This window comes from Lissotriton vulgaris, chromosome 3_1 (genome assembly GCF_964263255.1).
Source record: "Lissotriton vulgaris chromosome 3_1, aLisVul1.2, whole genome shotgun sequence".
Lineage (NCBI taxonomy): Eukaryota > Metazoa > Chordata > Amphibia > Caudata > Salamandridae > Lissotriton > Lissotriton vulgaris.
In genome coordinates, this window is record NC_141689.1 from 610,773,133 (window position 1) to 610,786,254 (window position 13,122).

Below are 13,122 nucleotides of genomic sequence, written 5' to 3' on the forward strand. Positions count from 1 at the left end.
TTTTCAGTTGTTTATACTCTTCCTTAAAATGGGTTTTTTGTCTCTTCCAAATTTTTAGACCCAATGATATCTATAACACAACTTTTAGGTCAAGAAAAGAAAAAAAGGTGTCAATAACATAGCCGATTTGGGGTGAATGTGTGTGTGTGAGTGTAGGTGTGTATGTGTGTGTATGTGCGTGTGTTTATTATTATGTATGTGCGCTCATGTAACACCAAGTGAAGCGTGGGACAGCAACAGAGGAGCAGGTAAGGCAAGCAACAGAGAGTGGGGTGGGGAATGAATAAAAATAAATCTGGGCGGAAGATAAAAGGAAAAGCAACACACAAAGGAGACAGAAAAACAGAGTATGGGGTTGGAAAGTTGCCTGAGGAAAAAACACACAAATGAGAGCGCTGCACACGCGGCAGTAAGCAACAATGGGGTTTGGGCAGGTATTTGGCTGGGGAGAAGCACGTCAGAGAGAGAAAACATAGGCACTCATGGATTGCTTCAAAAAGGTAGTTCCCTAAAATTGGTTTGTGCAAGGGTACAAGTCAGCCAATCAAAAGTGTGGCAAAGAGGTGTTGCTTAATCGTGGGGAGAAACGCAAAAACGGGAAGAATTTTTTTTTTTTTTAAAGCAAGCAAATGAGAATGAAAACAAAGTTAACCAATTGAAGCAGTCAGTGGACTTTAAGCCTACTATAGGTTCTTGGTATAGCCCCCACAAAAGGTCTTTGCAAAGAAGTCGGGCAGGCGAGATCTAATAAAAGTATAATCTTTCATAATCATAAGATAAAAACTAAAAACACAAAAAAACGTACGATTTATATTTACATTTTGCGGCTTATGAAGGGCATTGCTATATTTTAATATCTGCTGCTGCAATTTGGGATCCCTGGGAGTAACTAAATGGTAAACTAGAACAGCCTGCACCTAGGCAATTGCCTTCCATATACCAGAATTGTCAAATTTTTCCCTACTTCCCCTATTCAAGTTTGGAGTCTGACATGGTCAAAAAATTCTACTATTGTCATGTGTGAGAAAGGGCAGCGAGAACGTTCCTGCACTTCTTTAAAAGCAGTCCATACAATCTTTGGGCAGAGTCAAATGACCATACTGAATGTATTCCTGAGCCATGATGGTAAATTCAAATAGAAACCGAGCATAACTACTTTAAACATTAATCAGCACCCAACTGTTTCTGGTAAAAATATTTTTTATACTTCCCCCTTCCTCCCCCGCCGGAATGGCATACTGGGTGTAAGGGGTATTCGTGGGTCACTGACCTATGCCCAGAATCTGGTTGGTCCTTTTCAGTGAGGTAGCCGCAGTTCCACTGATTTTCTGAGCTAAATTATCAAGGTATTTACTATCTCTGTCAGGAGACGTGGTTTCGGGAGCAGGTGTGTGTCTTGCACAACTGAAAAAAATCACAAAATCGGTTCTACGTCTACGATCTGTTTGAAGTTATCATGAGACCTGCCGAACATAACTATATTTCTTAACAAGGTTATGTATTGCTTCCTTGGTGCTCAGTGGTGTAAATAACTTTTCTTTTGTAATCTCTGCAAAGACTATTAATAAAGGTCTGGATTGCTCCCTTTGATTTAACGTCGATATAACAATCAAGCTTCAAGTCTGCGGTGTTTAAAGATAAATATTTAAGAGAAAATCCGAGGGGGAAAACCGTGAGACAAGGCTGGAATCTGGAAGTAGATGTATCTGAATTGGTGCCAGTAGCAAAGTACCATTTTTCACGGATGGTTGTAGCATACCACAAATTAAAACGAGTTTTTTGTGGCAACAAGACTTTTAGCCATTGGAGTCATCAGAGGTGGCAACACTTCTTCGAGTGAAGTAGTTTTGGTGTTACTGGGCAACACTGTAGCCTTCGAGATTGGGAAAGGTTTAAGTGATGTCTTGAGAGGATCATATGCAGGTATGATGATGATGGGAGTCCTTGGACAAGCTTGGACACAGCAGGAGATGGGGTGGCAGAATGAAACATTCTCAATGTCAAACTCTTATGCTTGAACGTCAATGATTTCACCATAAACAGAGTGCATGTGGTAGAGTCTTCTTGCCATTTATTGTGTCCATCGCTGTGTGATGGGTCCGCTTCAACATTGTGATCAGCGATGCATGTGTTTGTAAGGACATAGGAGTGCATCCACCTTTCATGTCTTTCATGACTAAGTCTTTGACACCGATCAGGCAAATGGAGTGGCAGGGTTTCCTATGCCTCCTTTCCTCCCTTGATCTCCCTCTTTGCGGACGTTAGGGATTGAGAGTTCTGATCCACCTAAAGACGCAGCTTCATGGCTGCTCTTTTGTGCACCTGCACAGATTGGTTTCCTCTTCAGGTCATTACCCATTCTACCTCTCGGACGACTATCCTCACAAACTTAAAAGTCCTTTTTGACATGCTTTTGGCAAAAAGTTAATTCTTGCATAGTGCGAGAAGTTGTCCTGGCATATGCTGTCCACTAATCTAGTGAGCACCTTGCACCAGTCCAAACAACCCTTATTGATGGTAGGTTTAAAGACAACCTTTATAGAAAGCTATCCTTGTGGTAGCTGTGGAGGGCAGGCTTCAGGCTAAGTCTATATATAAAAAATATATGTATTTATTCTAAAAACACCCCTCTAGTCTCTTTATGAGGCAACAGGTAAAAGTACAATACAATTAAACTTATTACAGTAAATTAGCACAGTATAAGTTTTGCCCTAGGGGCCTCACAAACCATATACTAAGAAAGTGGTATAAGAACCACTTTCTTAGAAGCATAGATGAGCATAGAGACAAGGCCTAGTGCCTGTAGAACCGCTGGACAACCAGGAACACAGCAGCGAATCACCATTGACTTCTATGTAGAAAGTTGCAGTTCGATTTTTAAAGAATAAGGACACTTAGGAGTGGACTAGGAACAAACCCCTTCAGTACTGGACAATTTGAGAGTCAAGACTCATGGGAGCATAGGTGCATAGGTGCATAGGTGTCTTTTTGTGTCTGGTTTCCTCGTCGTTTCCTATGGAGAACTGCAAAGACGTGCTGCAGGCGACCAGATGAAGAGTGTCCGGATGGATCCAAGGGTGGATCGAAGATCTGAAGAGCCTGAAAGCATAGGGGACAGAGTCTGGGTCAGTTGCCAGTGACCAGGGAGGCAACAAGAAGATGCCAGCCGATGTCAGGGGATTTCAGGTGATGTAGATGAAGCTTGACTCTTCAGCTACGAGGACAAGGAGGCGTTGACGGCAACCAGGAGCTGGATTCTAGCTGTCCCACGTCGGATGCTGCAGCGTCGGTATCCGGATTTAACCCAACAAGCCTTGGCAACAGTAACCCACGCAGAATGGAAAGACTGGCTTTGGTGCAGACCAGCAAGGTCTGAGGGACTCACCCTTTGGAGGGGAGTCATGGCACGTCTAGAGCAACCAGGAAAGCCCAAGAAACAAACGAGATTCCTTCATGGGGACTCACCAGTTGACGGAGCAGGGATCGCGAAGGGGCCTCAAGCAGGACTGCAGGAAGCGGGCCCAAGGAACACTCGTGGAGTGCTGGCCCACAAGCTTTGGTGAAAAAGGTGCTCAGGGCTTGGACTACAAGTAGCCCAATGCACAACTCCGGGATAGCTCAGGAAGTCGATGCACTATCAAATGTGCTGGATGTCCAGGAGTTCCAGTTCCACATCTCTCGTGATGGCTACAGGTCTCAGCTTTGCTGGGGACTCGTGTCAGCCTCGGAGATGTCTGGAAGTCCGTGTCCTTAGTCGCAGATTCTTCGGGATCCGGCGGGAGCCTCGAAAATGCAGACCGGCAAGCTGTTTCTGTGGTGCCTGTTTGAACAGGAAGTCACACCTTGACCCCAAGGGAGATTTCTTCAGTCCTCTAGTCGAAACAGAATGTCAAAGGTCCAAGATATATATGTTGCAGAGTTTCATCCAGGGTAATCTAAAGTCCTAGGGACTGGGTTCCTATACGTATACCAAGTTTAGGGGATGGACTAACTCTAAGGTCTCACCTATGGGAGGACCTGGGGAGGGGGTGGTTACATCCCTTCCCCTTTGTCCAGTTTCACGCCAGAACTGGGGCTGAGTGCCCCAGCAACTGGTTTAAGCTGGGAAATGCACAGGGATACCTTGTGTGCCCAGGCACTGTCTGAAAAGCATTATGTGAATGCACCCACCCTGCCCCAATACACTAAAGCCTGTCTGGGGAGGTGGTTACACCTCCCTGGACAGGAAACCTGGAAACCTATTGTCCGGGCCTCCCCTGTCGGAGTTTCATCCAGCAGCAGGAGGTCAGACTCGTGTCTGTGGCAGCAGCATCCATTTTGTGATGCTGGGGCTCTGTTTAACTTTTACCGGTTAGACCAGTGTGTACATGTTTTCTCCCTCTAGAAGGGTGGAATGCTACCCCCGCCGCCAGGACTGGCAGGGGTAGTATTCCAAAGTGTTTCACACCATTTACATTTACATTTACAAACACAACATGTTTTGATGCAGCCATTGCAAAGTTAATATGAGGTGGTGGGCCTGCACTCCCTTGTACTCTCTTAATTCTACGCTATAAACTCTTTAAAGTACTGAGTCTCAGTGTGCGTGCTGTCACGTGTATGGGGTTCTAGTCCTAAAAACCCAAGAGTTATATGCAAATGTGAGGCACTGGAGACCACTGCCTGCGTGACACACTGCTTAGGACACCTAATGTCTTCAATAAATTTACACCATTGTTTTTCGATTAAGAATCACAAATTTATGATTGTCTCGTATTTATCCAAAACATATCAACCAATATGCATTATTAAATCCACAAATCAATAATTCTGTACATCACTGAATTACAGTTCATTCAATATACGGAAAGAGACAACATCCTAATGAATTGAACTGAATTGAATCTGAAGCACGCTGTGTGTGTTCTGACACAAATATGTACATTAAAGTTATAACAGAAAATCCCAATGCATTTCGGGTTATTCTGAACCCTTCTTCAGGGAGATATACAGTTGTACTAATAAGTTTCAAAATTCAGATCTTCATAAGTTTCAGCCGGACCTGCAATGCAACATTAAATGCCATAACTAGAAAGCAATCAATTAATTAGCAATAATTACAGTATATGAGCATCTATTGGGATTTGCACTCAGGAAATTAAAAAATATAATAAAAGTGTACAAAGGAATCCTATTTAAATGTGTATCTATAGAGGCATGTGTTATCTACTCGTATAGTAAACTACTCTGCAAGAAATCTCCTGCTTTCACTCCACCTTATAACCCACTCGCACCTCCGTGGATATCAAAACTGCGCTATAAACTCTTTGAGCAATTATTTACACCTTTCAATTGCAACCATCAATGAAAAAACTACTATCATTTCTTACCACCGTTTCAACCATAACGGTGGTAACTAAGCACTCTGCCTCCATGATTGTCACAGCCTGCCATAGGAGTGACTTATAGGTTTATATGTGTCTGTTTTAAAAAGGTAGATATAGGTATACTACCGTAGTAGCAGACCTGTGGTGTCATTTTGGAAGGCTTCCCTGGGGTGGCATAATACATGCCTATAGCCCCAGGTAGGCCTCTGGGACACCTATGCCCTGGGTGCCTAAGGTACCATATACTAGGGACTCGCAAAGGTAACCCAGTAACCAATTTGGAGTGTACCTAATGTACATGCAATCAGTTTAGAGAGGAAGCAGCTAGGCTGGGGCCTTGTTAGCAGGGCCTCAGCCAGACTAAAGTCGATAAATCAGTGAAACACAGCAAAAAAGTGGGGGTAACCATAGTAAGCAGATCCTACTCTCTTACACATACTGTGAGAATTTGAGAGCCAAACCTTCAAAGTGCATTAGGGGCATCAGCTATCTTCTTTCAACCACGCTGGGGCATTTAACAAATAGAAGGCATGACTGTCAATCTCTGTGGAAAAAAGTGACAAAATCCACAAACTTTTTGTGAAAAATAAAAGACTGAGGTCTAGGGAAGACATTAAATGAAGACAAAAATAATTATGAAAAAAATTCTACCAGTACATAAAACACTATTTTTCAACTGAAAGTGTTCCAGAATCATTCTCTAGTCAGACGGAACAAAAGAGCTGGTAATCTGAAGCAACTGCCAGTACAAGGCATGATGGGATTAGGAAGCTGGTGGCTAATACAGGAGTAATATCCTAGTTTTCTGCCTGTCAAAAGTCAGCCTATTTAACTGCTTTTTTCATAATTTTACACATTTATTTGGGGGTGTCGGGCAGCAAAAGGTTGGCACTGCTGCAAGGTTGTTATATGTATTGACCAAATGCATCTTATTTTAAAAGAAAGCCGAACATTTTAAAACGCACCCTTAGAGAGGCTGCAAAGCTAAGTCTTATGAAACCCAGTTCATGGGTGGAACAATTAATGTAAATGATTATCAATGAAGATGGTATGATGTAGAAGTTCATTTACGAGGGCTACGTATAAAGCTAGCATTTTGGGGGCAGTGCAGTCAGGGTTGCAGAATTCTGATCCTATAAAGTTCTAAAGAAGGTTATTTGAATGTGGATATCCACTGGGTACAGTGGTTTGCGTACTTCATTGCTGATTTGAAGGTCTGAGGTCTGGGGCTTATGTGCTAAGAATTTTAATTTGTTTCACTGTATTTTGGTAGCTTTGTTGGTCACATTTGCTGTTATAATTATTCTTGTAGGGAGGTTCACAAAGAAGGACATGAGATAGTGGTTTGCTCTTACTGTGATGGATTTTGGCAGAGGGAATGTAGCATTCAAGATGTTTCCATTTAAGTGTGGTGAGTCAGAGAAGCTGGAAAAGACTGATGTACTCTAATGCTGCTACAGAGGCTTTCAGTTAGGCAAGGTAAAGGCAGTCATAATAGTACTTCAGGCCTACCAAAATGAAGAGACTGTTGTGGTGTTCTGTGATTTACAGATAATGCTCTTTATAAAGTTAGTTGAATGAGAATAGTGGACAAAAAGTAGTTTGCTTTAAGATATGTCAAATTATTGAAAAGCTGGTAATTTATTTTTTTAAATAACTGCCAGTCTTTCTCCAGTCTTCTGGGGGTGCTTTTGGGGGAGGACTTTGTATGCAGATCGGATCGTCTAAAGGAGGACTTCGAATGCCTCAACCCCTTGCCAGGTTTTAGGGATTGCATCCAAAATCAGGTTTTAGATATGTAAGATGTTCTTATATATAGCGTTCATGAGGAGACGCCTCTATCAAATAGAGTTGGTTAATGGTAAGGGCATTTGAGGTTGTTAAGTTAGAGGGAGGTGAGAAAGGGGAACTGAGGTAGGCAGAGGAAAGCTTGTTATCTGGATCCAAGGGTGGTGAAGGACCAGGGTTAGGTGTTGTAGGAGGCTAGGTGTGGAGGTGGTGGTTATTGGGAAAATAGAAAGTATAGGTATTATAATGAGTGGGGGAAAACGTGCAACCATGAGGAAAAGAGAATAAGTGAGCCAAGAAATTGATGCAACACAGAAAGAGAATGGGTCAAATGAGAGTACGGCCACATCCTTTGCTTGTTATTGCTTGTAACGACTGGCGAGGTGTGATACAGGAAAAAACAGTAATATAATGTACTTAAAGACTAGAATAATTATTTTTTTCAAAGCCTTGCCACAAAGAAATTGGAAAAAGTAGCATGGCAGTAAATCTCTTCTGCTTAATTGGTTGCAAAGTTTGCATGTAAAAAAATGTATGGAGTTACAGAGCTACAGACCTGCCCAGGGTACAATAATAATGGTTAGAAAACTCTGGAGGTTAAAGCATTTGTTGGAGAGATCTGAGTTTTGTGTAGTCCCAGACTTGCATCAAAGTAGTACAGAAGGTTAATTTGTTTCCTGTAAAGCACATCATGTAACATACAGATGAGACATTTTTATTTTATGTAGCTAGGTAAGTAAGTTACTGCTTTCCTCACAGAGATCCTTTTGTTAATTGCATTTCATAAATTATAATTCTTCTAATATAGCACAGTGAACTGTGAAGGGCATGTGACTCCTACACCTTATAGCCCTCACTGACTCATGTAACACATCTTGTACATTGATTTACACACGTACATGATTTATTATCAAGGTCTAAAGTGTGTGTTATGTAAAACTATCTGACACCCTGCATTGGGATGAGTAGGGCAAAAAAAGAAATACAATAGTACTATTTAAATTGTTATTTTTGTAAATACTTGGACAGAGAAACACAGCTGGCATTCTTACAGTGAATGCACTTACATTAAAGGACTGAACAAAGTCAAAAGCATGCACCTCTTACGTACATGTGAAGAGATAACAAACTGTGATACTTTGTTTCCCCTCTGTTGTAATTGCATTTAAGTGAGGTTCCAGGCCGCTGCATACTACAATACAAGACACCATGTTTAATGGCAGCTTGTGGTGACAGGCTTAACTCTAGGTAGACATTAGAGTGTGTTGTCCTGTACAAAGCACTATGTAACCTCACTGCCCTCTAGGCGCTCGAGCGCATTTAGGCTTCGGATCTGGTGCTGCTGAAAAATGTTGTACACTCGAACTCACAACCTCCATAGCAATGGGAGCCTCTCCCGCTGCCTGCTAGTGGGTCCGAGACCCGCACAGAGATGTATGCTTCTGTGGGCATCATAATCATTCGAGACTGGGCCGCTCTGTGGCGATTGCTACTCAGACTGTGCAGTGTTTGTCTACTGGACATGTGGTGCAGTGGCAAGGAAAAAAAGGCATGGAGCGTTCTAAATGTAAACCCTAGAACAAAGGGTGTTATGGCTATGATGACTCAGTACTATGAAAGACCAGTACTTTCCCATAACTCTCGGAGCTATCAAATATGTTTCAGTGCCATGTATATGTAACGTCATGGAGTTCTCCCGCCCACTCGGCAAAATGAAAGAAACAGAGAGGGGCAAGTCTCGGCAGGCCAAGCTGGCCAAGCGAGAGCCCCATTAAACTGCATGAAACATAAGGCATTTAAAATCTGGGAGCCGATCCCTTGAAGCAGGCAGAGCGCAACATCTTGAACTGAAGCTCCAACAGCAATAAAGCAAAAATAATATAAACCACCAGTGAAAAGGGCGAGTCTTGCATCTTGTGTAGTGCACACAAGCCATCAGTTCAGAAATGCAACTGAGGATATTTTAGACGGTCAGAGGAGAAATGTCACAGCCCGCCTCTCTGCGTACATTACAAGAATCTTTTCATCAGTTCCGCGGACAGTTGGAACTGTAAAAACAAGACAAATATCGAAAGACTCCCAGAACATAAGAAGAGCCCTCGTCTTGAACAAGCACAAAAGATGGGTCCCTAACTTGCCCTTGATTTTTGACACAGCTAAAGGCGACAATTAAAAAAAAAGTCCCCCTTGCTGTCTGCACGTTGTTCACGAGAACTCAATGCAGGAATTCCTCAAGATATCTGCAGGCGATTTGGTCTCCATAGCTACTTTCTCTACTCTTCCTGCAGGAGGCAGGACTGCTGCAGCTTTCTGCCACCCAGCCGCCAAGTTTCGATTTCGCTTGCACTTTTGTAAAAAGCACAGCCTTTTTAACAAAGTGCAGATTTTGCGATTATTTTGCAAATCGCAAAATCCTGGAGGGTCTGTTTTTTTTTTCAAGGTTCACAAACCCTAAAGAGGGACTCCTTAAAAATGTGTTAATCATGAGGTACATTCCCACTACCAAAGCTTTGCCATGCAGGAACAAATAAGCACATCTCACTTTGCAACTGGAGATGAGAGATGAAGGTCACAGGCAGTAACTGACCAAAAACGACAGACACTGTGGAGAAAACGTGACAAAATTAAAGGAAAACAGACCTTTCATGATTCCTTCCTATAGGGCCTCATTAGGATGGCGGACGCACCTGCGTCCGTCCGCCACCCCCGAGGTGGAGGGACCGTCCGCAGGGGCAGCGGTGGTCCATCCGGTGCAATTAGGATGTGACCGCTACCCTGGCGGTCACATTCTGTATCTTTAACCTTGCAGTGGGTGCTGCTTGAAGCAGCACCCGCCGCAAAGTTAAAAATGCATGTTTAACATTTACATGCACAAAGCGGCAGGCCCCACGCGGTGCCTGCCGCTTTGTGCATGTAAATGCTGGGGGGTACCATAGGTACCCCCCATGTGCACCCCCCAACCCCGACACCCTGGGGGCCTGCAACGGGCCCCCAAACACCAAAGACCACACGCTTTTCCACGGCGGAAAAGCCGCCGTGGAAAAGCATGAGACGATGCACATCCTAATTTGGCTGACGGTGTCTTGCAGAGACCGCCACCAAATGGAACCTCCACACCCTGCGGATCAGCGGCGGACGGACCTGGCGTCCGCCGCTGGTCCCACCGCCATCCTAATCTGGCGGTGGGTGTATTCCGTGGCCGCGGCAGTGAATCTGCATCCACTGGGCCAGCGGTGGCTTCCGCCGGCCCGGAGGATGCGGATTCACCGTTAATCCTAATGAGGACGTAAGTTTGACATACAGTAGAAAATATGAAATATGGAAGTAGTAGTAGTAGAGCTCAAGGTCTCTTCAGTTCACTAGCCAGTTTTCAGGACACAAAATGAGGTAAAAAGACTACACATAAAACATGCCTAAAGCAGTATTAAATTACAGCATATGACCCCTGTTTAAACATCGACTAGTGAGGTTACCCAGCCTGGCAACTGAAAATAATTCGAACTTGTGAATCCACAAGAAAGTTAAAGGTTGAAGAAATGTGTTATTACAACAGCACATTTAACACTTAAAACACTAGGCCTAAAAGGTTCAAACACTCAGTTGCATAATGATAAAGGTGCATAATAAATACAGCAAGTTACAAACACAAACAGACGTGTGAAAAGTGTACACCTAGAAATAGGAGCACATTGTCCTTAATGTAAAGGAAAAGTTATGGCAGACAAATATTAGTTAATTAGAAGTACCTTCAGTTCATGATAATCAATTGCTTTATCCTTATCTGTATCAAATAGTTCAAATGCATCTTTGATTTCCTGCTTTTGCTCCTCTGTCAGCTCCCTTCTTTTCTTCCGTTTTGTTTTGTCTGTTTGTAGTTCATTTCTAGAAGTGAAATTAAGGTAAACAGTTTTAGCCTTATAATTTCCGACAAAAGGCATAGAATTGTAAATTTGGTGTAAAAGACAGGTTTCGCTGTCTTACAAGAATTCTAGGCAGTAATACATTATAAGCTGACAAGCTGGTTATTCTTTTCCCAGCATAAGAGTGGTTCAAGCATTTGTTGCCTGCTCAATGCTCTGTTGGATGTTTCCATTTCCCTTCATATTAAAAATATATATTGTCTAAAAATATACAGTACTCTTGTATAATCTATACAGACAGATTTGTACAACATTACAATGTAGATGATAAATCCTACGATGCAGCCTGCGCGATTGTTAAAGGTCGCTGGCTCTGCGGTAAATTCAGACCGAAAATAACAAAAACTGAATCACTGAGAAAATGTTTGGCTCAGCGAGCTGAAATCAGATCTTTAAAGATGGCGCTTGAAAATGCCGAACGAGAATTCCTGACACTAATCGTGTGCGATTCGCATTTTTGCATCAATTCTTACAATAATGATTTGCAGAACTGGGTTCAAAATGATTACAAAGATGACACAGGTGCCACAATCAAGCATAAAATTCTATGGAAGCAAGTAGTTATTTTACAGAAAGAACTACAAAAGACTCACGTGATACACACTCTGAGTCATCAACGTGATGGCGTTCACGTTGCAGGGAATTCATTGGCTAATTCATCCACAGCGGAAGCAACTAAACCGGCTTCCGTAGCCACAAAAAAGCGTTCAGAAAAATACATAGACGGGGAAACCATGCTGGCGGTAAAAACGTCTTCAAAAGACAACTGTGCAGCACTACCTGTGAACTATCCACTCAATTAAACATACATAATTGATGCAAACTCCGTTCCTTTTGCTCGAATCCCTGGAGTGGGGGATAGGGTAATTCCAAACATGAACCGGAGATTCTTATTGATAGCAGACGCACATATGGGTGAAGGTTCGAGGCACAAACAGATGAAGGAATCTCAGACAGAATTACAATCAGAATACTGGTGGCCAGGGATGAGCCTGCAACATTATAAATTTGCGAAGGGCTGTCCAGACTGCAACAGAGACCGCAGTAACGAGCCAACCGGAGTAATGCCATGGCCATTTCTGTAGGTAGCATAGGGCTATCTACACATGAAATCCAGCATCCTATTAATTACTTTTTTAAGACTATATTCACTTAAAAATGTGGCCCCAGCGCTCTGCTGACGCCAGAACTGTTATAAAAGATTTGCAAGTCTTTATCGGCACATACGCAATTGCCATGCTTCATTCTGACCAGGGTCCTGCTTTTAGCTCTCGAGCTAATAGGGAGGCCATGACCAGCATGGGCATTGGATTGTGGTTCTCTTGTCCCTTCCATCCTGAGGGAAACGGGGTAGTGGAAAGAAAAAACCGAGACATAAAGCAATCTATAACGGCAAAGGTATTAGGTTCAGGTGATGGGTGGGTCCAGCATTTAACAAGTGTCTAACGTAGTCTTAACAACTTGCCAGGAAATTCTCTAAAAGGTTTCAGCCCCGTACGAACTATTGTTCGGAACTAGAATGTATGTTCAGGACTTAGATAGTCATGCTTCAGTGGTAGAAGATAAGAAAAAAGACTTTGACATCAAAGACCGTATGGCTGTTTTACAGGACGTAAATGAAACAAGAAAAGCCCTGAGCAACATAAAGTTTAAGCAGCAGCCAACAACCACTGAAGACACACCACCTGTCCCAGCAAGACCTGTCTGGATTCCAAAGATTGAGGATCTGGTCAGAGAAAAAATAGCGGTGAAGAAGGAATTTGGGCCTTCTTACAGAAAAGCAGTACCTGTCTTAGCAATCAATGGAACAAGATCTGTAGTACTACCGCCCCTTGCTGGTAAATAGGAGAACAGAGTTGTATCCATCGACCTGGTAAAACCACAATCATGTGGCCTATAATAAATAGTAGGCCCAGTGGACTCCCAAGAAGTAACAGAATACCCAAATTAGCTAGTATCCAAGAGGTTCAAACTGAAAGACTAATCACATTTGATAAACCTGCAGTGAATAAAAAAAGGACTATGCAGAAATGCCATGGAACTTGTGC

General features: G+C 42.9%; 1 protein-coding gene across 3 annotated transcripts in view; it reads right to left on the reverse strand.

The window, feature by feature from the left end:
- Positions 1-13,122, reverse strand: part of CETN3 (centrin 3) — a 111,726-nt gene that overhangs the window by 57,442 nt on the left and 41,162 nt on the right. For all 3 annotated transcript variants that reach the window (XM_086960898.1, XM_086960900.1, XM_086960899.1), the window contains exon 3: positions 10,901-11,036. In XM_086960898.1, coding sequence (XP_086817024.1) covers positions 10,901-11,036 — 136 coding nt within the window. The remainder of the gene's footprint in view (positions 1-10,900; positions 11,037-13,122) is intronic.